Here is a 24,008-nt window from a genome sequence, read left to right on the forward strand (position 1 = left end):
TCTAGGCTATCGTTGATTGCTTGCATAGGCTGTTGTTTAAGCTTATGAACTAAGCATCTAAATGATCCTTATTTGAAATACTTTCGTTATTCTTATACTTCATCCTCCTGTCTACATCTTCCGTTAAGAGTCGAACTTCTTTCGACATTTCCTTAATCTCCTTAATGTTCACCTATACTTTTGTTTTCTTGTTGAGTACAGGCTTAATCCGTCACCTTATCTCAAGTCCTACTCTTCCGTAGATTGCTTATTTTATGATGTATTGTTACTTAACACATATCCTTTATCCCTAAATTAGAGTCTTTCTCTGTCTTATGTCATTTAGTTCTTTGTTTCTTTCAATATTCATCATAAATTATCATTCCACAATAGTCACATGGACTCTTTTTCGCTTGTTTCTCGAGACCTTAACCTTATTCTTAACTCTTATTCATTAAGCTGCACTATTCTCTGAAGAAACTTTATTCCATTTCTACTTCTCATGAAATTTCGAGCTTATCAAAATTCATCGTCACCTTTCTTAATGTTTCCTTCCTCCTTCGTATTCCATCATATATTTATTTACCTTTTCCTCCTTCGCTTTTGCTGTGACACTGCAATTATTCATTTACTAACTATTATCTTTATAGTTAGATTCATACGGTCTTTCGTCCAACAGTCTTAGTCGTGTCGTATGCTAGTTAGGAATTCCTTTTCCTTCACCACTATTCATGCATTTCATAGCTTCATGAATCTCATGAAGTGGAATGCATACCTGGAATTTCTCGATATGTATCGAGTCCTTATCCATAATATATCTTCGCTCTCGATCTTTTATTTTTAACTATCTATATCAGAGTGGTAATATCTTTTACCAGCGTCCAATGAAATCCTTACCTTTCCTCTACTACGTTTCTTGACTACTTTATACTTCTTGTTTTAATGAACATGTTGCCTTCCAATCCTTTTTATTCCTACAATTCTATTGCGTATGTTACTTTTGGATCCTCTAGTCTTAGTGAATATAGGACTGGTAACTCCTCTACCAATGTCCGGTGAAGTTCTCACCTTTATCCTACTTACCTTTCGATTACCTTGTACTTCTTATTCCAATATCTCCAACCTTATCTTTGGTTTAGGGTCGAGGGTTGTTCCCTTTTGAATTTGTTGACGGGTTGCACTCTTGATCGTGTGTAAGTCCCTCTATCATATTCTTACTGATATCTCGTCTATCAGTAAATTTGTTCGCATACCTAGACCAATTCAATTCCTATTAACTTCTTTTGTACTGAGGTTAATTTCCTTGTTCCCTTCTTGTTACTTTCCAAGTAACGTTCTCACTTCGTTTCCTCGATTACCTTTATCGAGTGCTTTTAATCCACGCAGGTTATACAAACCCCTTTAGCACCGATTATCTTAATTGATCTCTTCGTAACCTTTATTCATCTACTTCTCCGTTCGTCAATCACAACGGTTAGTCTCTAGGTAACCGTCTTAGGAATATCATATTCCAAAATCAACCTGATCCAACGGTTTGATCAGAATTATCAGGGTTTTACTAGCCTTATCTCTCGTTTACTTCCTTCGCGTCTTCTAAGCGCTATCGATCCAAAACTATGTTCTTCTTAGGGTTTATGTGTTTGCGTGTCATGAATTCCCATCATCGTGATGGTTGTCTATATCGATCACACAAATCTTGGTGTCGATGTCCGCAATTATATACTTCGATGTCGCTATCTAATGATCATCATTTTACCTCTTACTCTTGAGGTGATTTACTCTTCTTATACGATCCTCATTTTATAGGCTCTACCTATGAGTTGTTAAGCTATGCTCACTATCAAACTATCTCTATACAATTCTTTATATTTGTTATTGTTCTTTATTAAAGTTTATATATTGGTGTCACAAGAAATTCCATTTAGTTTTCTTATGTTTTCAAATCGTTTTGACTTTGCCCGTCGTCACTTTCAAAACGTTCTCTTTTCAAATCAAATACAATTTCAATCATATCGTTTTAAAACCTTTAGTATATTGCGCATCAGAGTGATGACACCTCTCATCACAAAAGAGTTGCTATTTCAAATTCTTTTAATTGCTCGTATCAGCGAATGCATGATGCAGAGTGAAATTATGGTTTTATATCAAAATATTTATACATATATGCTGATACTGCAATATATTTTCAATCATGTCTTTTATGCTTCCTATGGCATACTATATGCTGGGACTGCGCACAATTATACTTTCAAGAGAAATTTGAAAGCTTTATTTCTTTTGCAAACAACATAAGTCAACTCAGATTGGAACTTCTGTGACATTTTAGCTTTTCTTTATTATGGCTTTTCATTAATCTTATTGGTGTGTCCTTTCTTTTCTTGTTCTCTATCTATTCATTATCTACTTATCAAGCTATGATCAGAACATAGCTTAGGTTATTCGTGCATATTGGACATTTTGTAGAGTATGTCGAACTCTTTCAATATATGTTCAATGTGTGTTCAATGTATGTTCTCTACGTTTTGTTCCCTTCCTAAAGGCCTATCTTAGGCTATGCACCTAGGTTCGCAATCTTCCTAGTGCATCCTCTTATTCGATGACGATCTATCTCTTATACTATTCGTCTCTACTATAATTGCTTGCCTTACTGGCCAAACCATAATATAATAGCGATAATCATACGAATCGTACCGGGGCGCTTGACTAGATTCGTTTCAAACGACTTCTAGTCATTGCCATTGGATTGAACCGTCTATTTGGTTCAAGAATATCAAACTGGCATTCGGGTGATCGTGTCCTTCCTCGACGATAGAAGAATGGTCGAATGAATTTAACCTGGAGGTACATCCTCTTCGTTGACTATAGCGTGTGACTGAGCCTCATCTTTCCCAGACATGGTGAAACAAGAACAATTCGTTGTGAGAGTCCATTTCTCACAAGTCCTTCTCCGTATGCACTTTGCGATTGCATACTCTAGCGTAAATAAAGCACGCGTCCTCATCGTAAACATGTATTCCATATAGAGAAACCAACGTTTCACGAAACAATCGGATTATACGGACTCGCATCCTATCGAGGAGGGTTAGAAGTTTTGAAAACAAACAAGGCTTATCAATAACATGACTCGAATCCTGTAGCTGCAGTAGTTTCTAGGTAGACTCATACACAAAGCAGCAGTATCCTGGACTAACTGCTCTGATACCACCTTTGTCACGACCCAAAATCTCAAGCCGCGACCGGCGCTAGGGAATGGGAATTTTCGTTTCCAAAACCCGTAGCAAGCCTAAAACGAGTATAAATTTTTTGCGAATAAATTGATAAAACAAAAATTATAATCATATACAAAATCATTTTCATAAAAGTCTTTCCATTCTTAACGTATACAAACGTCTAGCTCAAAACCTGAAAACATTACATAGGAACCTGGGTCTTATAGTGCGATGTCTCACATCCAGCACAGCCCGTTCCACCTTTAATAAACAGTTTAAAAGCGCATGTTCAAAATTTATCATACATATCAGAGTATAGTTTATATATTCAAAACCGTTTGACAAACCATTACAAGCTCACTAGGACTCGACTACTGCAGCACTACAGATTCTGTACAAACTCCGAACTTCTGGAACAAGGATAGAAGTTCATCACATCCTTTACTATCACCCTGAAATGAAACACTGTGAGGGGGTAAGTATTTTTAGAAATACTGAGTGAGTTTACGTTTACTAATGGTGTTATGTAAAATAACATCACATTTAAAACAAAACATATATTTATGAACATAGTATATATCAAGTATTAGATCCGATTGGAACCTTAATCTTAAACTCATACTATTTCCTATCCGTATCCTACTCATATTGTATCCATCAATATTATATCAAATCAATTTAATCCAAGTGGTACGGTCCCGAGGTAGTTCAACCGAGTTACTCGCTACCACGTGGCATAGTCCCGAGATAGTTCAACCGAGTTACTCATGCCACTGCTTAATCCCAAGGTGTGAGTCCCGAGATAGTTTAACCGAGTTACTCACTAGACACTACAAAAAATTTGACTTGTTGGAACGAATAAAATTTATCACGTTAAGCCCAAAATTTGTCACAACAACGTTATTGTGACTACTTTGTGATAAATTTTGTTGGTCACAACAAACAAGTCACAATAAGTCTATTTTATATTTTGTCACCATAAATTTTCTATTGTGATAAAATTGTTTTGTCACATTCATATTTATTGTGACGAAAATGTATATCACAAATAATCCAATGTTGTCAAAATTTGTCGTAATATACATCGACTTCTAGTGACAAAACGCTAATAACGTGACAAAAAAATATTTATCACAATTTATATAAATTTGTCACTACATAAACCGAGTTATTAGTGACAAAAAGATTATATGGTGACAAAATCATATTTATCACAATTAATATACATTTGTCACTACATACGCCGAGTTATTAGTGACAAAAAGATTGTGAAGTGACAACAAAATATTTATCATAAGTAATCAATCATAAAGTGACGAAATTGATTGCCATAATAATTAATTAGTTGTGATAAATTTAATTTATCACAACAAGTAATTTAACATAATGTGACGAGATTAATTGTCATTATAATTAGTTAGTTGTGATAAATTTAATTTATCACAAGAAGTAATTTAACATAACGTGACGAAATTAATTGTCATTATAATTAGTTAGTTGTGATAAATTTATTTATCACAACATGTAATTTAATGATAATGTGACGAAATTAATTGTCATTATAATTTGTCAATGGTGACAAATTCAATTTATCAAAATATGTAATTTATCATAACGTGACGAAATTAATTGTCATTAAAATTTATCAACGGTGACAAATTTAATTTATCACAACAAGTAAGTTATCATAACGTGACGAAATTAATTGTCATTATAATTAGTTAGCTGTGACAAATTTAATTTATCACAACAAGTAAGTTATCATAATGTGACGAAATTAATTGTCATTATAATTAGTTAGCTGTGACAAAAATAATTTATCACAACAAGTAATTTATCATAATGTGAGGAAATTAATTGTCATTATAATTTGTCAACAGTGACAAATTTAATTTGTCATAACAAGTAATATATCATAACGTGACGAAATTAATTGTCATTATAAGTTGTTAACGGTGACAAATAATTTATCACAAGAAGTAATTTATCATAACGTGACGAAATTAATTGTCATTATTATTAGTTAGCTGTAACAAAATTAATTTGTCACAACAAGTTATTATTTCCATTTTTATCGATACTAAAATAATTGAATACGGTAATTTGTTGCTAAAATCAATGAATAAAAAATAAAATCAATTCAAATATTATATAAAATTATCAATGAATAAGCCTTTAATAATACTAAAATAACCGATCGTATGCAAACATGTAAACTATTTGCTATAAAGAAAAGAAACTAAATTAAGCCTAACTTTCGATATAGGAGACGTCCATCTTCTTTCATTCCAACAATTCCCATCTGCAAGAAAAAAAATACGTTTATTATATACACTTTTATTTTCAAACTGACATAATTAAGTGAATAATTTTGAAATTAAAAAATAAAATAAAAGTGTATCGAATTAAAAAATATATTTAAGTAAGCCGTCACATACCAATCATTAGATGGTTCATCATCAAGAAATTTTTCGCAGCCATCGATACATGTTTCGTTGCCATCAATATATATTTCCTCATCATCTTTTGCATTCAGAATTTGTTGAACAAGATGCTTGAGTTTGCTATATGATTGAGAAATGTTGTCAATTTTCACCTGTTGATTTTGAATTTGGTCATTTAGTTCTTTAACTTGCTTTTCAGTCTCAAACTTCTGAGCTTGTAAACGAGCTTCAAACTCTGATTCTTTAGCTGTTATCTGTTTGGCTCCATATCCGAGTACACGAGCATAACCAGATTTCGCTATATCCAAAACCTTTTGTAGAATTTTCATCCCATCAATTGCAACGCCTTCCTCGAGTGCTTTTGAGCGAATAGCTTCCATTTGTTCCTAAGAATAGAAATATGCTTTAATAACACTTTATAAAATTGTGTTTAGATAACTATATATAAAAAAAGAACTTACGTATTTATCTCCAGCTTGTGGGTCAATATATGAGCCGTCTTTTTTATGGTGTGCTTGACAGTAGAGCCTCATTTCAGGTGGCTCTTCATCAATGACTTCAGATGTTTCCTATAACGTTCATACAATTGATTAAAAACTAAAGGACAAAGAATTTAAATAAGAAATCAAAAAAGATTACATATAAACTCATATTTACCATTTCATACAAACGTTGGGAATAAGACTTTGATCCCGAAATGTGAGAAAAGGTCAATTTCTTGCGATTATTAATGTTTAAATTGCTTCGCGCCAACACATAAAGGTTTTAAGGGTACATATCATACTATCAATAATAAAAGCTTTATATAATTAGAAATAAACTATTTTAACCAAAATAGTAGAGTTATTCGTATCTTAGTAGCATAACTCGGAAAACTGCCAAATACTCGGCGAAGTTCAAGCATTTTCTCGAGTTACGTTAACTATGTAGACATTTGAACTCGAGGCAAGGAATAAAACTCGAAGAGTTTCAAGCCTTACATCGAGTTTGTGCTTCTCAGATATGAACTAACTCAAGGAAGGAAAAAATACTCTACGAGACCATTCATTCCTCGAGTTTTTCATTTCTGGAGAAGCTCATTTTCGAGGAAAGGCTTTAAACTCGAAGTGTTTCAAGGCTAACCTCGAATTTAAGCTTCTTCAGAGATAAAATAAATCATGAAAAGGTTAAAAATCGTTTAATATTGAAATCTTTTGAACAAACCTCATATTTTCGTTCAGAACAAAATATGTGAAGCTAATTTAGATATAATTGGAATCATACTAGCAACTAAATAGATAATAAAGTACTCATCTTCAGCAAACGATAATAGACAATTGTATATAAAATTGAAATATTACCTTAAAGTGTGCATGTTTATCAAAATATTCACATAGTTTCTTCCAATCGTTAATTTTTACATCCTTGGGTGGATGTTTTTCGGCTTCCTCACGAGTAGAGAACATCTTATAGTGTAAGTGACACTGATACTTGAAGTTTCTAAATCGTCTAGCCATCATTCCATATACTACTTCTCTTGCATGTGGATCACTTAAATCAATCTCAAATTCACCCTATCAATAAAAAAACATATGAATAGTCACATATTATAAGAATATAATTAATTGAAATAACAAGTATGCTATAAAATAGCTATTAATTTTACCTGAATAGTTGTAAGTAAAGCTTCCTTTTGTTCAGCGCTTATTTGAGACCAATAAATTTTACCTAGCGGTGCCATTAATCGAGTGACAATACCAATTTCCATTTTGAATATCTTTTCTGAAGGACCAATTGGTAATCTGTTTGTTTTTGCAATCAAAATTCCACCAATTTTTAAACCATCTTTAGTCATTTTTTTAACTTCAATCCTGTAGCTTTCCCTCTACCATTCTTTTTTGGAAGAGGACCTAACAAGTACAACAGTTTACCTCATGCTAGTTTGCTTTTTGTTTCCAAATTGATATGTACTTTTTTAAAAAATTATTTATATGCAGTTTTTTAAAAAGTTATAGTAACTGAATATAAACTACATGTCAACCATATGTCAACCTCCGAAAACAAAAAACAAACACAGAATAGAGAAATACGTAAGAAATACAAAACTTTACCTCATACTAATTTGCTGCTCTATTAAATTTTATATGTAATTCCCAGACTATTTTAAAATTTCATATGTATGTCTTATACTATTTTTAAATTTAAATGCAGTTTTTAAAACGTTTTTATGCCCAAATATGAATCTTATGTCAACCGCATGAAACACAAAATAATCACAAAATAGAGAAACAAATACGAATAGCAAAAAAATATATGGTAAAGAAAAACATGAAAAACAATCTTTCCATTCCGGAAAAAGCATTAAAACAGATTTCTTTTTGGGAAGAAGACCTAAGAAATATTACAGTTTCTCTCATGTTAGTTTTCTTCTCTATTCAAATTGATATGTATGTCTTATACTATTTTTAAATATTATTTCGATGCAGTTTTTTAAAAGTTTTTGTGACCTAATATGAAACTTATGTCAACCGTAGGTCAACTTTATGAAACACAAAATAGAGATAAAAAACGAATTGCAGAAAATATATGGTAAAACAAAACTTGAAAACAATATTTCCATTCCAAAAAAAGCATTGAAACACAATTTCATTTGCTAATTATATCAATTCTCTAAGCAAAATAAATGCAACACAAAATAAATTCAACCTAACCTTCATCAACGTTTGTTGGTTCACCGGACATGGTTTCAATTTCACCAGCCGTATTAACTTCAGCAGCCACTGGTCCTTCAGTTGAATCATCACGGTGGTTGTGATGTTCAATACTATTTGGGTTTTGAATTGGAGGAGACGGAGATGTAGTATTCACCAAAGGAGGAATAGGTTTCGACTCAGTTTCGGTAGTCTGAGATTGTTGTGATATCTTTTTCATCGATGGTTTGTCATTCACCTTCCTCAAATGAGCTTTCAATCTAACTGATTTTTGTAATTCGTTAAACGATATAACTCTTTTTCTAGTACTAGGTGACATTGTTTAGAAAATCGTTGAAACAAATTGAATTGAAGAACAAGTATGGTGAGAATTGTTTGTAATTCTTTCTATGATCGATATTTTGATAAGAAAAAAGAAACCACTTTATTTTGTCATTCAACAACGTGATACCTGCAAATATGGTTAATGCCAAAGAAGTTTCCTTTTACAGGGAACTTTCATTAATTAAAAAATTAGATAAGGACAAAATTATTTTCGTTTCCCTCTTTTTTTTTGTTTCCCTCCTATTTTAATATTGTTTCCCTCCTAATAAATTCGTTTTTCAATTTTTCCTGATTTGATTTACCAAAATCTTAGCAAATCTAATCAGTTTGAGATATATTCTGAAAATCTTGTTGCAGAAAATTTATTTGTTAGTCGAGGTAGTCCAGAAACTCAACGAGTTTTATATGTTTCATCGAATATATGCTCTACTGAACTCGTAATAACTCGATAAAATGACAAATATTCGACGATTTTAAACAATGTTATCAAGTTATAATCTGTTTTTTTTTTCAACTTAATCCAAATATCACCACTTTCCTTTAGATATCTAGAAGCAGAATGCAAAATAAAAAGTCTTTGTTTCCCATATTAAAAGCAAAACAAAGAGTCTAAAGTTGATAAATGGTTGATTTTACGGTTATTTATGGTAACTTATAAATAATTTATGTGTTATTCAAAGTAATAGTTGACCGCGTCATTTTTATCACTCTCCCATAAATATTTCAAAACAATATTTTGTCTTAATGTTTTTGGAGGTAATATATGCCTTTTGTAAATAAATTGAAATAATAAGAAATTTTTCCGCTTTTGCCTATTCTTATAATTTATTTTAATATTTTTAATTAGTATAATTTGAATTTTTAATAGCTAAATTTATTCGGTTGAATATGATTTTACTCGCATAACCATTATTGAAATTGTATTTTAAGACTTAGGGTTTAGGGTTTAGGGTATAGGGTTTAGGACTTAGAGTTAGGTTTAGGGTTAGGGTTAGGGTTTAGGGTTTAGGGTTTAGGTTTTTGGGTTAGGATTAGTGTTAGGGTTAGCAAAAACAACATTAATTAGCAACATTCAATTTTGTTTTAATGACCGCTAAAAAAATAAAACAACATTTAATTTATTTTTTTAATGACCGCTAAAAAAATGTGGCAAAATTTACGTGAAGTTAATTTTATAACTTTCCACAATTTTCCAAGGACATCCATTTTTCATATCGCTGACATAACAAACCTCATGTATACTTGAGAACTCAACACGAAAGAATCATCTGTATACCATTTACGGCTCAAATTAACAGAAACTAAGTTGCTATCTGTTTCAATTCCATTTTTACATTAACAAAACAATGTGGAAACTTTTACGTGAAGTTAATTTTATAACTTTCGATAAAAATTAAGACTTAAAATATACGTTACATGTGCCTCAATTTACGTTGCATGTGCCTCAACTTACGTGAGATGTAAAAATAAACCTACAAATTCAACCTACTCGTAAAATAAGACATGATTTCATCACAATTAAACCTACTCGTTTTCAAGTACATAAATCTCAAATTCATGTACATATACTGCAACCAGGCACTTCTGCAATTTTGACAACAGATTGGTTCAGGCAGTACACACTTTAATAATCACAAGTTATGAGTAGCACACACAAACCATGTTATTATGTCGTTGCATTCTATAAAGTTTATACATTTAATAATGTACGTAATTTAAAATTTTATGAAACAAATTAGCAAAAAAAATATAATTATATAGATCATATCCTAATATATTAACAAGTTTAAATATTAAAATATTAAAAAATCGACTCAACCGAAAAATAAAAGTTTAAAGACCGATGTAAGAAATTAATACATATTTTTAATATTTAAATATTTAAATTTGTAAAATAGTAATATTTATTCAAATTATCTAGATCATATCCTTTTTTTTTTACGGATTTAGATATTTAAATATTAAAAATTGGTTGAACAGAAAAATAAAAGCTAAAAGACCGATGTAACAAATTAATTACATATTTTTAATTCATAAATATTTAAATTTATCACTTTTTATTCTTTGCCTTTATAAAAAAACTTAATCAATAAAAGTCATCCAACTATCCTAATTTATAACAATTTAACAAACTTAAATTTTAAATTTTTACAAAAAAAATATTAGTGTACAATGAACCAGAGTTAACAAGTGTTAATATTCAAACTTGATAATAGCATTCAGACCTGTTAATATTCAAAATTGATAATAAATTTCAGACCTACTAATAACACATGAGTTTATCACAATTAAACCTACTCGTGTTCAAATACGTAAACCTTCAAATTCAAAATACCAAATCCGTAATCAACAGCTATGCAATTATACATCAGCTCCACATCTTTAAAACTGCACCTCCAAGTCTTCAAAACATCATATCCAGAATTAGACATTTAGAAACAGCTATGCAATTACACAGCAGCCACCCACCTTATCTACAATTTGGAAAACAGATTGGTTCAGGAAGAAAAGTAATGCCCTGAAACCAAATGAATGACATAAACCAACTGATAACATTTGTATGCATGACATCAGACATATATGAAATACTCAAAATAATTTGGTTGTTACTAACCTTAACTCTCCGGTGTATGAGGAGGTGAAGGATCATGTGCTCTCAAGGTGCCGAAACAAGCATTCCATCGGCGATGTGACCTTCGTTGTTCTCTTTTAATCTCTTGGATAGATGTTTCAATATTTGTCAACCTCGACTTTGCTTCATTTAACAAAAAAAGTACTTCCTCTTCAAAAGCTCCCCCATCGCTTCGGCTTTCTTGGTCGCCTCTCTTCCTCCTCTCTTGGTTGATCTAAACCGACATCATACCTCACCACCTCATCTTGACCATTCTCGGTTTCGAGTTCTCTACTTACATTTTCCTCATCTTCGTCACGGTCATCTTCAATTTCTGCTTTTCTTCCCTTACCTCTTCTCGGCTGGCCAGTTTTAATTAAATAACAATTTCGGTCCTTTACATTCATTAATTCTCCATCCAGATCAAGAATGTCGGCTTTACGGAGCATAGTTTCATTAAGGTACGCATCCCCCAAACATTCCATCTTCTGCAAATCATCCTCATCAATAGCATTATGAAGCAAGGCTATACAAGTTACTAAATGACCATTTCCAAGTGCAACTTTAGATGATGTGGCCATGGTCATCATGCTTTTAAAAATTAAGTGTATGAAATCAACATTTTTTGCCGAACGTCAAACTAAATAGTCAAGTACTAGTAAATCATCCTTCGTTACTCCATTCGACTCTTTTTTTACCACATATAGAATGACAAAGGAATTTATGAAATATAAGATATGATGGTTCAATTATGAGTCCATTAGGAGCTTGTTGTAAATCGACCAAGTCTTCACCCGTCAATTGCTTCCATACTCTATTAACATCAAAATTTGAAGGACAACCTCTAATGCCACCTTTAGGCAACTTCAATTTCTGATTCATAAAATCATACCCTATGCTATAATCAACCCCTTTTATTCTAAAAGAAATTGTTTTTTCATTCTTAGAGGCGTAATTCAAGGTGGTATAAAATTCTCTAGTTAACTCTTTATAAACTTGATACTTACCATGTGCAAGAAATTTTAAACTCATTCTACCAACTATTTCATCCATTTTTGATTTTAAACCCAACCTAGTCAATAAAGCATAATCAAAATATCTAGGTATAACAATAGGCTTGCGTGAAATAGTTTCGTAACGAATACCCTCTTCGTCGGAGAAAATTGGAAATGGACAATCATAATTTGAGGACAAATCTTCTCTTCTAACAAATTTTGGAGGCATAGTTGAACTTGAAGATTTCCCTTTTGAACCAACTCTTTTAGCTCGTCCCTTTGTTGATACCATCATTTTGGTTGATGATTTGATAAGATTATGATAGAAATTTGATGAATTTAGAGGCTAGGGTTCGGGTTGTGGAATGAGGAAGATTAGAGGATTTTTTTTTCAGTCGTTTTGATTCTAGGTTTCTCAACAAAAATGGGAGGTTTATTGTTCAATTGCAGTAATTTTCAAAATAACTCGAGGTTGGGCTACATACTCGACGAAAACAAAGCCTGACATCGAGTTTGGCATAACTGGACAAGCACAAACTCGATGTTAGGTTTAAACTCGTCGAATATTAACCCAGCATCGAGTTTATGCAGAATTGAACAGCAACAAACTCGATGTCAGGTTTAAAACCCGTCGAGTATTTAGCCACACCTCGAGTATTTGCTTGTCCAGTTCTGTATATGCACATACCCTAATCAAAATAATCATTTTAATGTTTTTAATTATTAAAAATTATACCAAATCAATTAAAATCTCAAAACTTTATATTATTGATTTAATATTTTTTCCTTCAAAAAATGCCTCTATTGAAAACATTATTTCATTTTCAACACCCTTTAAATTTTTTATTCCTATTTTATCCTTATCTAAGGTGTATGTCTCTTAGTGTGTTTCTAATGCACCATATAATTTACCTCCTTTTCTTTTTCATATAGCGGGAAATGGGTATTTCATAATTTGCAATTGATTTCATTCCTAATCAAAACTCTTTCCTTCCTTCCTAATTTACCTTGTTTTTCTTATGACCTAAATCCATGGTGACTACACGCGGTGCCACTGATAATGACCACAACATCAAAATCGCCGATATGGGTAAGAAATCCGTTGCAAGAAAAGCTTCAAAAAAGAAAAAGGTGGTGTCAACCGGAGAAGCTTCAGTTCCTCCATCTCCTATACATTTGAATAAAAAGAGACATGCAGATGATTTACCTCTGAAATCGAAGAAACACAAAGGCATTTCCAGAACTGAATCCAAGAGATCTCCTCCTAAGGTATGATTTCATTATTTTATAATATGAACATTAAGAACCTACTGCTTCATTTTTGTTTGATGTCTTAGAATAATAAATTGATTCTGTTTTATATGATTGTTTGAAATTATGTTTTAGTATGATTGTTTGAAATTCTGTTCATATAAAATTGTGGTTAGGTTGGTTGGTAGTTAGTTTTGAAGGTACAGTTCTGAAATCTATTTTTTTTAGGGTTCACATAGTCAGTTTTTGAAGGTTAATTCCATCATTCTACTGGGTTTGACAATGAAATTTCAGGTTTTGATTGGGTTATTTTTGGGCATTGTTTTGAGAGGAATGTTAGAAGTTGGATTTACAAAGTTGGCAATGTTTCTTGTATGCTATTTGATAATAACTTAATGTGTATGGTTGTGCTTTTGAATAACTTATTTTCTATTTAAGTTTGAACACCAAAACAGAAAAAGAGTTGAATTTTTCTTGGGTGAGATTTTTGATATCTAACAGTTTTCACTCTAATTTCCGTACAGCTATGGCAGTTTAAAGTAAACCGAGAAGATCATGTTCACTCGAAGATTGATACGCACATGTCATACGATGTCATTTCTGATATCAAATCGACTCTGACTCCAGGTGAATTGGAAAAGTTTAGACAATCTTGCTTTGGCTACTTCCTTGATATTCCTAAGATCAAAGTGCAAAATCAGATCATACATTGTTTATTATTGAGGGAGGTTGAGCAGCTAAACAAGTCTGAATTGTGGTTCGAGGTTGGCGGTCATAGGCTGAAATTCGGAATCGGCGAATTTGCTTTGGTCTCGGGCTTAAATTGTCAAGGTGACAACAGTAAGTATGCTTATTCAAAAGTTGAAAATGGCATTTTGGATAAGTACTTCAGCGGGTTGCAATCTGTTTCTAAACAGACCCTTCAGGATTTTTTCAAAGCTAGGCGTTGGGAGTCGGAGGAGGATGGGTTTAAGATAGCATTTATGCATTTTTTGCATAACTTCTTGCTTGCTTCATCGAGGACTGCTCGTATCCCTTTGAAGGACTTTGACGTAGTTGATTCGGCTGATTTGAACGACTATCCATGGGGTATTGACGTTTTCAAGTACACGTTTGATTCTTTGTCGAAAAGAGCTGTTCTTAGTCCGGGATCTCTTATTATTGAAGACAACATTTACCAGTATCGCCTTCAAGGTTTCCCATATGCACTGGTATGTTGGTTCTACGAGTGTTGCCCGACGGTGGAAAATACCTTTGCTCAGCTAGTGAACAAAGCTGCTATCCCGCGGATTCTGAGGTGGCAAGCATTCATTCCTGCAAAATACATTGATGTTGACAGAGATTTATTTGTTGAGATTGCATCCGACGAGGTTCGTATGTGTTAAATTTTCAATTTTTCAGATGTAATTTATCATTTTCCCTGTTTTCATATATGGTTTTCATTTGTTATGCTAGATGATTTTCCGATCGATTGTTCCAACCTCGGTAAAGAGGAATGCCCTTCATCTAGGTGACTTATTCAAAAAAATTAAGGGAAACGAGGAGGGTTATTGTCCGGCATTTCATATATTGAAGGACGGTGAATCAACGTCGAACACTTCGGATCTAAATATTGTGGAAGAGAAGCTGGAAATTTTGATGGCTGGTCAAAAGACGATGAAGGATGATATAATGGATTTGAAACATTTATTCACTTCCTAATGTTCCGAACTTTTGACAGTTGTCAATTCATTGAATGCAAGGCTAACTCTTAATGGTGATTCTAAAACGGTAATTTATTTTGATTTATGTATTTTGTACTTTTATCACATAGAGTTTAGTTAAATATAATTTATGTTATTTCATATTATTTTATTATAACTTGATGGGAACCTAATATGAACTCCATATCTGTATCAGGTTGAAATTGAGAAACAAGATGTTTCCGATGGCTTGCAGACAAGGGTGGACAAAGAAAAAAAGGTTGTTCTTCCTGCAGAGGAGATTTCAAAGAAACCAAGTAAAAATGGTACTTCTATAGTAACGGAACGAGAAGAAAGGGATGGAAGGGAGTCTGCTGTTCCTGTTTCTGCTGATACTAAAGCTACTTCCAGCAGAAAAAGGGATGGTAGGGAGTCTGCTGATGAAGAAGAAGGTGCTGAAAAAATCGAATTGGAAGATTTGGTTTGCGAGAAGGCTGTACTTGAAGGCAAGGATGACCGTGGTGAACCTTGTGTTCTTGTTTTTTCCGAACACGTTGATGTTATCTCTCCGACTTTTGAGGTATATTTAATAATTTGAAATTAAGCTGTTTTGATTAACTATATTAATTTTTTTATTGTCAATTTACTAGGTTTCGCGACAAAGCGAGGTGAATTTAAAATCTCCAGCAGATGACACCATTAATCAGATTAAAAAAAATGCAAGTGAATCTATTGCTGAATTCAAATCAAAGGAGGTATTGTTTGCTTTAAATTATATTTATAGTTTAATTTTATATATGATGGTTCACATAAAGTATATATAGAGTTTATATCAGAATACTTACTGTGTCCTCTCTTATGTTTTTGGTAGTCTGGTCCTTCTTCAAGCCGCATCATACCGACGCAAACTGGTTGTAAAGTCCGTATTTTTCCATTTGATGCTAATCACATTTTATTTAGTGATGCCACCAAACAAGACATCATTCATAATTGGCTGGAAGAAGGACGTCCTAAAGGCACCAAGGTCGTATCTCAACTTACTTTATTTTCATTTATTTTTATGCTCACTTATTTAATTTTATTTTCATTGTTTGTTTAGAAGGCAAAGCTGGATATACGATCCAAAGATTGACAACTTCCATCCCCGTCTTTCTCTTGGCGTGGTTGACATTCAAACGAAATCCTGGTTTTACCATCTCTACCACGTTGGAAAGCCTATTGAGTGTTCTGTAAGTATTTCTTCTTCTTTTTTTAATTTGTTATTATTTGAATTACTCACGATAGTTTTGTTAATAACATTGTTGTGACTGTATGGCTACTTAACCTTAATTTTTGTTCTTTTGGCAGCATGTAGATGTTCTCTTTTATTACCTGAGAAAGAAAATGAAATATGGATATGCTGCAAACAATAGATGTATGTCTACTGATAATTTTTTTGATCGGCGTATTCAAACTCTATACACAGCATACATGAAAAAGCAAGATGTGTCACTTGTTTCTTCGAAACATACAGTGGTTGTCTACATTAAAGGTTGTGTTATGCGTTGCAATACAAAGTGGGCTAATGTTGACGATGTTTTTTTTCCGATCAATTGTGTTAGCGATTTGCATTGGATTTCCGCTCGCCTGAATTTCAAGGAACGATGCATCTATATCTACAATTCGTTGAGGTCGGCGCAATATGACAGATCAGCAACTGAATATGTTACCTGCTACAGTGTGTTGCTTCCACTATTCCTTCAAGCTACCAATTTTTATGATTCTCGAGATGAGATCGATACTACTGCCGGTGCTTACGAGGGAAAGAGAATAACAGATCCGTTCGAAATAGAGATTGTGGAAAACATGCCTATCCAAAATGATGTATAAGTCTATAATTTGTTTTTAATTTTATTTAGTTGGGGTATATTAATGAGTTATGGTGACAAAATAGGAACTTAATGTCAACCATATGTCAACCTTATGTCTTATGTTTTTTTATTTTTTCTCACTTTTCGTAGTGATTGTGGAGTTCATATGTTTTCCGCTGCTGAGTTCTTTGTTGATGGGAAAGTTATGGGGCATGATTATGATGTCAAAGAACACCGTGCTCGTTACGCTTTGTCATTATATTTGTATGCTCGTTGGAAGGAAAGCTTTTCATGTGTTAGTGAAGATGAGGGTCCTTTTAAACTCAAGAGAAGATCTGCCTAGGGAGTAAAGAGGAAGCTAATTTATGGAGGTTCAAGATGAGGAATGTTATTGTTTTTTGTTTGTAAAGAAAGTCTTTCCTTTTTCTCACACTTTTATTTTGCTTGGAGGACATAAATGTCCATTTATTTCTTATTTCAAGTCTATTTTAGGGTATGTGTAAAAACATGTAAATACAATATGTGTAGTCTTTTGGCAAATCTTTCGAAATTTAGCAAATTTCCGCAAAATTGTGAATTCTCAATAGTTATATTAAAAGGCAAGAGTTCAATTCAGTTTTTTAGTTCGGTTCAATTTTAGAAGTACAAAAAGTTCAATTCAGTTTTTGGTATTACACCAAACCGTAAAATCAAACTAAACCAAAGGAATCAATGGAATGTTTGGCTAATATCTCATAATTCCATACGTTCAAACTCGATTTGTGGCTAATATCTCGACGAGTTTTCATCAACACATCGAGTTTCTGCTATCCAGTTTTCCACAAACTTCATGTTGGGCTGCAATTTCAATCATTCAAGGCAATATCAAAACATCGAGTATATATCCAATCATGGAGTTTATGCATAACTACTGTCATAAAACACCAAAATGCTATAATCTACATTCAAGGCAATATAAAAAAGCATCTCTCAGTAAAATTCATACTTCCAAACAAGCTACAAGAAGCCAAAAAGAGTTCAATAAGCGGTAATTTCAGTCACTAATCATCTTCTTCGTCTTCATTTTCATTGTCATTTGAGTCTTCAAGTACATCAGTGTCGGCATCATCATAATTGATCGTAGTATCATCCTCCTCATCGCTAGAATAAATCGGGTTTGGGTTTTGACCTTGAAACATTTGACCAACATCAACTTCATCCGGTAATACATCTATAGGGTGCAAGAGTTCTAAATTTTCACCACCAACTTGATCGACTTCATGACTATTATCTGCCTCGTATTGCTGATGGGGCTCATCATTCAATATTGAATCTTCATTGCACACTTTTTCCTTTTCTGGCACATCAAATATATTCCTGTGAAATGATTTTTGCACAATTTTCCAATGACCTCCATTTTTCATATCGCTGACATGAAAAACCTGCTGTACTTGAGAACTCAACACGAAAGAATCACCTGTATAGCATTTACGGCTCACATTAACAGAAACTAAGTTGCCATCTGTTTTAATTCCATTTTTATTGCGAACATCTCACCAATCACATTTAAACAAGAAAACATGATTCCCATTAACATATTGGAGGTTAATGATATCTGTTAGCACACCACAAAACTCGATTTCTTTCGACTTATGCTCTCCCGTAACTGAAACTCCATTATTTTGAGTCTGACGAAAATTATCACGCTCAACTGTGTGAAACCTAACTCCATTGACAATTATCCCACTATACATAGCAATTCGTATATCAGGACCTAATCCCAACGCATATATATGATCTGTTGCTGCAACCAAACCAGTAGCACGTAGGCGTCCAACCTGAAAAATAAGTTTAATGGTGAAATTAGAGGCATAATTCAATATTTAGTACTTTTATAACATAATACTTACACACTCCTTGAACCAACTGGCAAATCCTGCTTGGTGTCTTTTTTGCACATATGTAACACTTTCCTTTTGTAATTCTTCAATGTGAATCTTGCACAACTATTATAAAATTAGTTAAAAAGTGTAAAATAAAGCTATTTTGAAACTCTAAAGTCTTTGTTTTTTCAAAATAAAATAACTTACTTCAAATATTCATCCACATCCTCACAATTGTTAAGCACATACCACTGTAACTTTTCAAAATCAAAATGGGATGACGTTTTATATTCTGTAGCTCCTAAAGGTCTTGCATTGTTTGAAAATATGGAAAATCCATTTTCCACTCCTATTTGCACAGGAAAATTATTTCTCTCAACGCGATTATATATTGTCTCAACCCCATGAAAATACAGTGAACAAAAGTTCAAACATTCTTTAGTGATATACGCTTCAGCAATTGAACCCTCCAGTCGAGCTAAGTTACGTACATAATTTTTCAAAGTACGTAAGAACCTGCACAACAAATTTGTTGTAAATGTGAATAAACCATATAGTTATATAAAAAAATAGTTAAAACTGCAACAAGAAAATAAAAAATAAAATTTCCTTATCAACTAACCTCTCAATAAAGTACATCCACCTATAGTGAACAGGGCCTCCTAATTCTACTTCACGTGGCAGATGAATTGCCAAATGCATCATTACCACGAAAAAAGATGGAGGATATATCATCTCAAGTTTACATATTATCAAAATGATATCGCTCTGCAACTTTTTAACTGTAGATCTTTTTAAAGTCTTCGAACAAAGCTCCTTAAAGAAAGAGCTGAAATCTGATAATGCAGTGTAAACCTCACTACGCAAAGACCCACAAATTGATGCTGGAAGTAATCGTTGCAAGAATATATGATAATCATGGCTTTTCATCCCCATAACTTTGCAGTCCTGAACAGTTACACATCGAGAGAGATTGGAAGCATATCCGTCTGGCAACCGGATTGACTGCAACCATTCGCAAAACATTCTCCTTTCAGGCTTCGGTAATGTATAACAAGCAAGTGGCATAAGAAATTTATTTCCTATTTGCTGTAAATGTAACTCTTTTCTTATACCCATTGCTTCTAAATCCATTCGAGCCTTAATTTTATCATTAAATTTTCCATCAATATTCATCAACATACCCAATATATTTTCACATATATTCTTCTCAATTACATCTAAATTATGACGTAATTTTAATGTTTTCCAGTAAGACAATTCAAAGAATATACTTCTCTTTGTCCAATTGAGCTCTTCAGGACCACGTGCACGCTTTTTTTGGTTAGGCGTCTTCCCAAAAACCAGGTCTTTAGAAAGCAAATCTAATTGCCTTAGAACTTCATCTCCTGACAACTTTTCAGGCTTTGACCCGTGCTCTTGTTTGCCATCAAATTTTCTGCTTTTTCTCCAAGAATGTTGGGCATGTAAATATCTCCGATGACCCATGTAACATTGCTTCACTCCATTTTTTAATGTTAGCGAACACGTCCACTTATTACACACAAGACATGCCAATTTTCCTTTTGTGCTCCATCCAAATAACATTCCATATGCTGGAAAGTCATTTATTGTCCATAATAATGCAGCATGTAATTAAAAATTCTTACCGCTATATGCATCATATGTTGTCACACCGGTCTCCCATAACTCTTTTAACTCATTAATTAATGGCCTTAAATATACATCGATATTATTTCCGGGAGATTCCTTACCAGGAATAAGCAAAGATAACATCAAAAAATTCTTCTTCATGCATTTCCATGGTGGTAAGTTATATGGCGTCACAATCACCGGCCACATGCTATAACTCGTGCTCATATTTCCAAAAGGGTTAAATCCATCACTAGTAAGCCCAAGTCGCACGTTACGAGAATCTTTCCCAAACCAAGCATATTTCTGGTCAAAATCTTTCCATTCCGTAGCATCAGCTGGATATCTAATCGTATCATCATCTACACGTTTCTCCTTATGCCACCTCATATTTTCACCAATATCTTTAGACATAAATAACCCTTGAAGTCTAGGTACTAAAAGGAAGTGTCTAAGAATTTTTATAGCAACCTTCTTGCGTTTTCCGCAACCTAATTTCCATCTAGGGGCCTTACAAGTTGGACACGTGTCAAGATTTTCATTTTCCTTCCAAAATAGCACATAATCATTTACACAAGCATCAATAATTACGTAACCGAGTCCTAAATCACGCATCAATTTTTTAACCTCATAACTTGAGCTTGGAAGGGTTTCTCCTTTCGGGAGTGCATCCTTGAACAACTCCAAATTCGAAAAAATGACTTATTACCAGAATTTGTGAGTGCTTTGATATTAATCATGTTAAGAAGAAAAGAGAGTTTTGAATATTTTTGACTTCCAGGATATAGTTCACAATGAGAATCATTCCACAATTTAGCAAATTTTGCTACTTCTCCTTCTAGCATGTTATTATCTTGATTGGCAAGTCTGTCTTCCATGTCGGTGTCCATAAAAGTTGCATTACACATATCATCTAACATTTCTGAAACATCATTTCCACTATTCTCCAATTCATTGTCCGAATTAATAGAGCCATCAAAACTATCACGAGGTTGAGAAGTCTCACCATGGTGCACCCAGTTTGTGTAGTTTTCACTAATTCCATATTGATATAGATCCATTTTGACTTCGTGCAATGGCTTCAAATAAATATTGATGCAGTTCTTTCATGGACATCGAACTCTGCCATTTGAATCAGTAAAAGCTTTTGCAACATTCAGAAAATTTTTGACCCCTTGAATATAACATGAACTAAATCGGTACGACTTCATCCAACTTTTGTCTGATGGCGTCCCTTTAATTCCAAAATAATATATCAGGCACCATCAATATTTGGTACAAATCTATCAATTGAAAATATAATTAAAACTTACCCATTACAAATCAGATATCGTTAGCTATTTTAAACTTATCTCCAATTTCTTTCCCTGAACTACCTGCGGTTCTGAAACAAGACTAACATTTGTTTAGGGTTACTGTTAAAAAGGTTGAAGACCCTCTCTAATGAGGTATTATTAGCCAGAAATTCTGTTTAAACTTGCATAGGTTATTAGACCTTAGAAATTTCATGCCATTTCAGTTATAAACATACTCGAGGTAAGGCTATATAATCGACGACTTTTACACGTTACTCGAGTTTATACGTCTCTTGCAATGTTAAAACTCGATGTCATGCTTAAGACTCGACGAGTTACATCCTTAACTCGACTTTTTTTATCTCTGTTTAAGCACAAACTTGATGTAAGTCTTAATACTCGACGAAATGGAAGCATAACCTCGAGTTCTTGTTTTTATTGAGATAACAAACTCGAGAATAGGTGATAAGTCGTCGATTTTGAAGCCTGACCTTGAGTTTGTACGAATCAGTTGAAAATTTAAATTATCAATTGAACAAATAAGCAATTTGAATGTGAAATTCATCCTACATTAATCAATATAGTCTTTTTTCTTAAGTTAAAAAATACCTAGACAAATAAGCAGCAACAAACACAAAATCAATGAAAGTGCGGCGGCGTGAGAAGTGTACAACGTATGGAATTGATGCGGTAGTGTGGTGTCAATATTCAGCAAAAAAAGTTTTTCCCTAATAAAGAGTGCTTTGATAAGATAAGAGATTAACCTAATTTGGATATTTGAATCTTAATTGTCACATACCTTTTTTTATCAAAATAAAATATAATTTCATAACCCATTTAATCTTGTTATCATTAATTTTTTTTCAATTGCATGGTGACAAAACATTTATTAATCACAATATCATTTAATTTCGCTTAATTGCCGGAAAATAAAATTATTCACAATATTTTTACATATTGATGGATACACCACTAGAATAGTACACAAAACCCACACAGGTGGCGTTGGTCACTGACTCAAAGACAAGCCCGAAGTCAGTGACTCAAAGACAAGTCCGAAGTCACTGACTCAGTACGCAGTGTTACCAGAAGACCAGATAACGCCCTTATCCCGTGAAATTAGGGATAAGGACGGATTTTACCTAATCTTAACAAGAAGATGAACTCAAATCAGTAACAAGACTCATACTATAATGCAATGACTATCTATTATATATTAATGGACCTAGGTCAGGTAAAGGACCTCTTATTAATCATATTCACTCTAAACTCTTATCAATTCAGTCTATCTGACTTAGGCATCGGAGGGTGTTCGAGCCAACATCGGCTCAAATCCTTCTAACCTATATTTTCTGTGTAGATTGAAGATCACACTCAGACCGGCCACATCAAGACCGGATCCAACATCATCGGAACCATCATTTGGCGCCGTCTGTGGGAATGATAATTCGTTCTTGAATAAATTTAATTTTGGTTCTCGGTGATAGACAACCATAAAAAAGAAGATTGGAAGTCACGAGTGAAAATCAACAAATTAGAGCATAAGCGGCCATCAAATGTAATATATGAAGCTGTCGAATCAAGAAAGTTTAGTTCATCTAAACTTCTTCATCTCTCTATGTCATAGAAGGAACAATACCGTGTACCAGACGCAGATACCAGTGCAACATACAAAAAAAAACAGATAAGTATTTTCCTTTTATATCACAAGTATTCAAAGTGGCAATCTTATGATGCTTGTAGGATAACGTTTAATTGTATCGATATATAGATCTACTAAATTATAAATATTGAAGTAACAGAATAAAAAAAACATTACTTTATTATATTGGCGTTAAAATTTACTTGTTGAATCATTTTTACTGAAGTTCGCAATGATTGAAATGTTGCTTAATGGAATTTCAGAAGAGAAACCATTGTGAAAGATAAACTACTGTGACAGTCGGAAGATAAACCACTGTGACAGTCAGAAGAGAAATTATTGTGACACTCGGAAAAGAAACAATTGTACCAGTCATAGAAGGAAGAAATGCACCAATAAAAAGAATTGGAGGACAAGTAATCCCAGGAACAAATGTAGATTGACGAAGTCCCAAGCATAGACGCAGATCCTAGGCGCAGACGCAGATCCCAGCGCAGACATAGAGATGTTATGAAAAGAAACGACGGACAAGTAATCCCAGG

General features: G+C 33.1%; 2 protein-coding genes across 2 annotated transcripts; one reads left to right on the forward strand and one right to left on the reverse strand.

Moving 5' to 3' along the window:
* Nucleotides 1-13,284: 13,284 nt before the first annotated feature.
* Nucleotides 13,285-17,378, forward strand: LOC130015254 (uncharacterized). The gene is made up of 11 exons (XM_056105026.1): nt 13,285-13,521; nt 13,732-13,875; nt 14,028-14,873; nt 14,959-15,148; nt 15,224-15,273; nt 15,403-15,765; nt 15,836-15,940; nt 16,057-16,209; nt 16,313-16,414; nt 16,533-17,005; nt 17,186-17,378. Exons 1-11 carry the CDS (start codon nt 13,285-13,287, stop codon nt 17,376-17,378), a joined length of 2,856 nt encoding a protein of 951 aa, XP_055961001.1.
* Nucleotides 17,379-17,800: 422 nt separating this feature from the next.
* On the reverse strand, nt 17,801-21,590 carry LOC126672428 (uncharacterized). Its single transcript, XM_050366378.2, has 13 exons — nt 21,459-21,590; nt 21,157-21,210; nt 20,547-21,075; nt 20,172-20,492; nt 19,520-20,021; nt 19,105-19,413; nt 18,942-19,020; nt 18,579-18,852; nt 18,426-18,491; nt 18,077-18,305; nt 18,021-18,031; nt 17,960-17,973; nt 17,801-17,872 (listed from the first exon to the last, which is right to left on the reverse strand). Exons 1-13 carry the CDS (start codon nt 21,588-21,590, stop codon nt 17,801-17,803), a joined length of 2,592 nt encoding a protein of 863 aa, XP_050222335.2.
* Between the last annotated feature and the right edge of the window lie 2,418 nt (nt 21,591-24,008).

This window comes from Mercurialis annua, linkage group LG3, assembly GCF_937616625.2.
Source record: "Mercurialis annua linkage group LG3, ddMerAnnu1.2, whole genome shotgun sequence".
Lineage (NCBI taxonomy): Eukaryota > Viridiplantae > Streptophyta > Magnoliopsida > Malpighiales > Euphorbiaceae > Mercurialis > Mercurialis annua.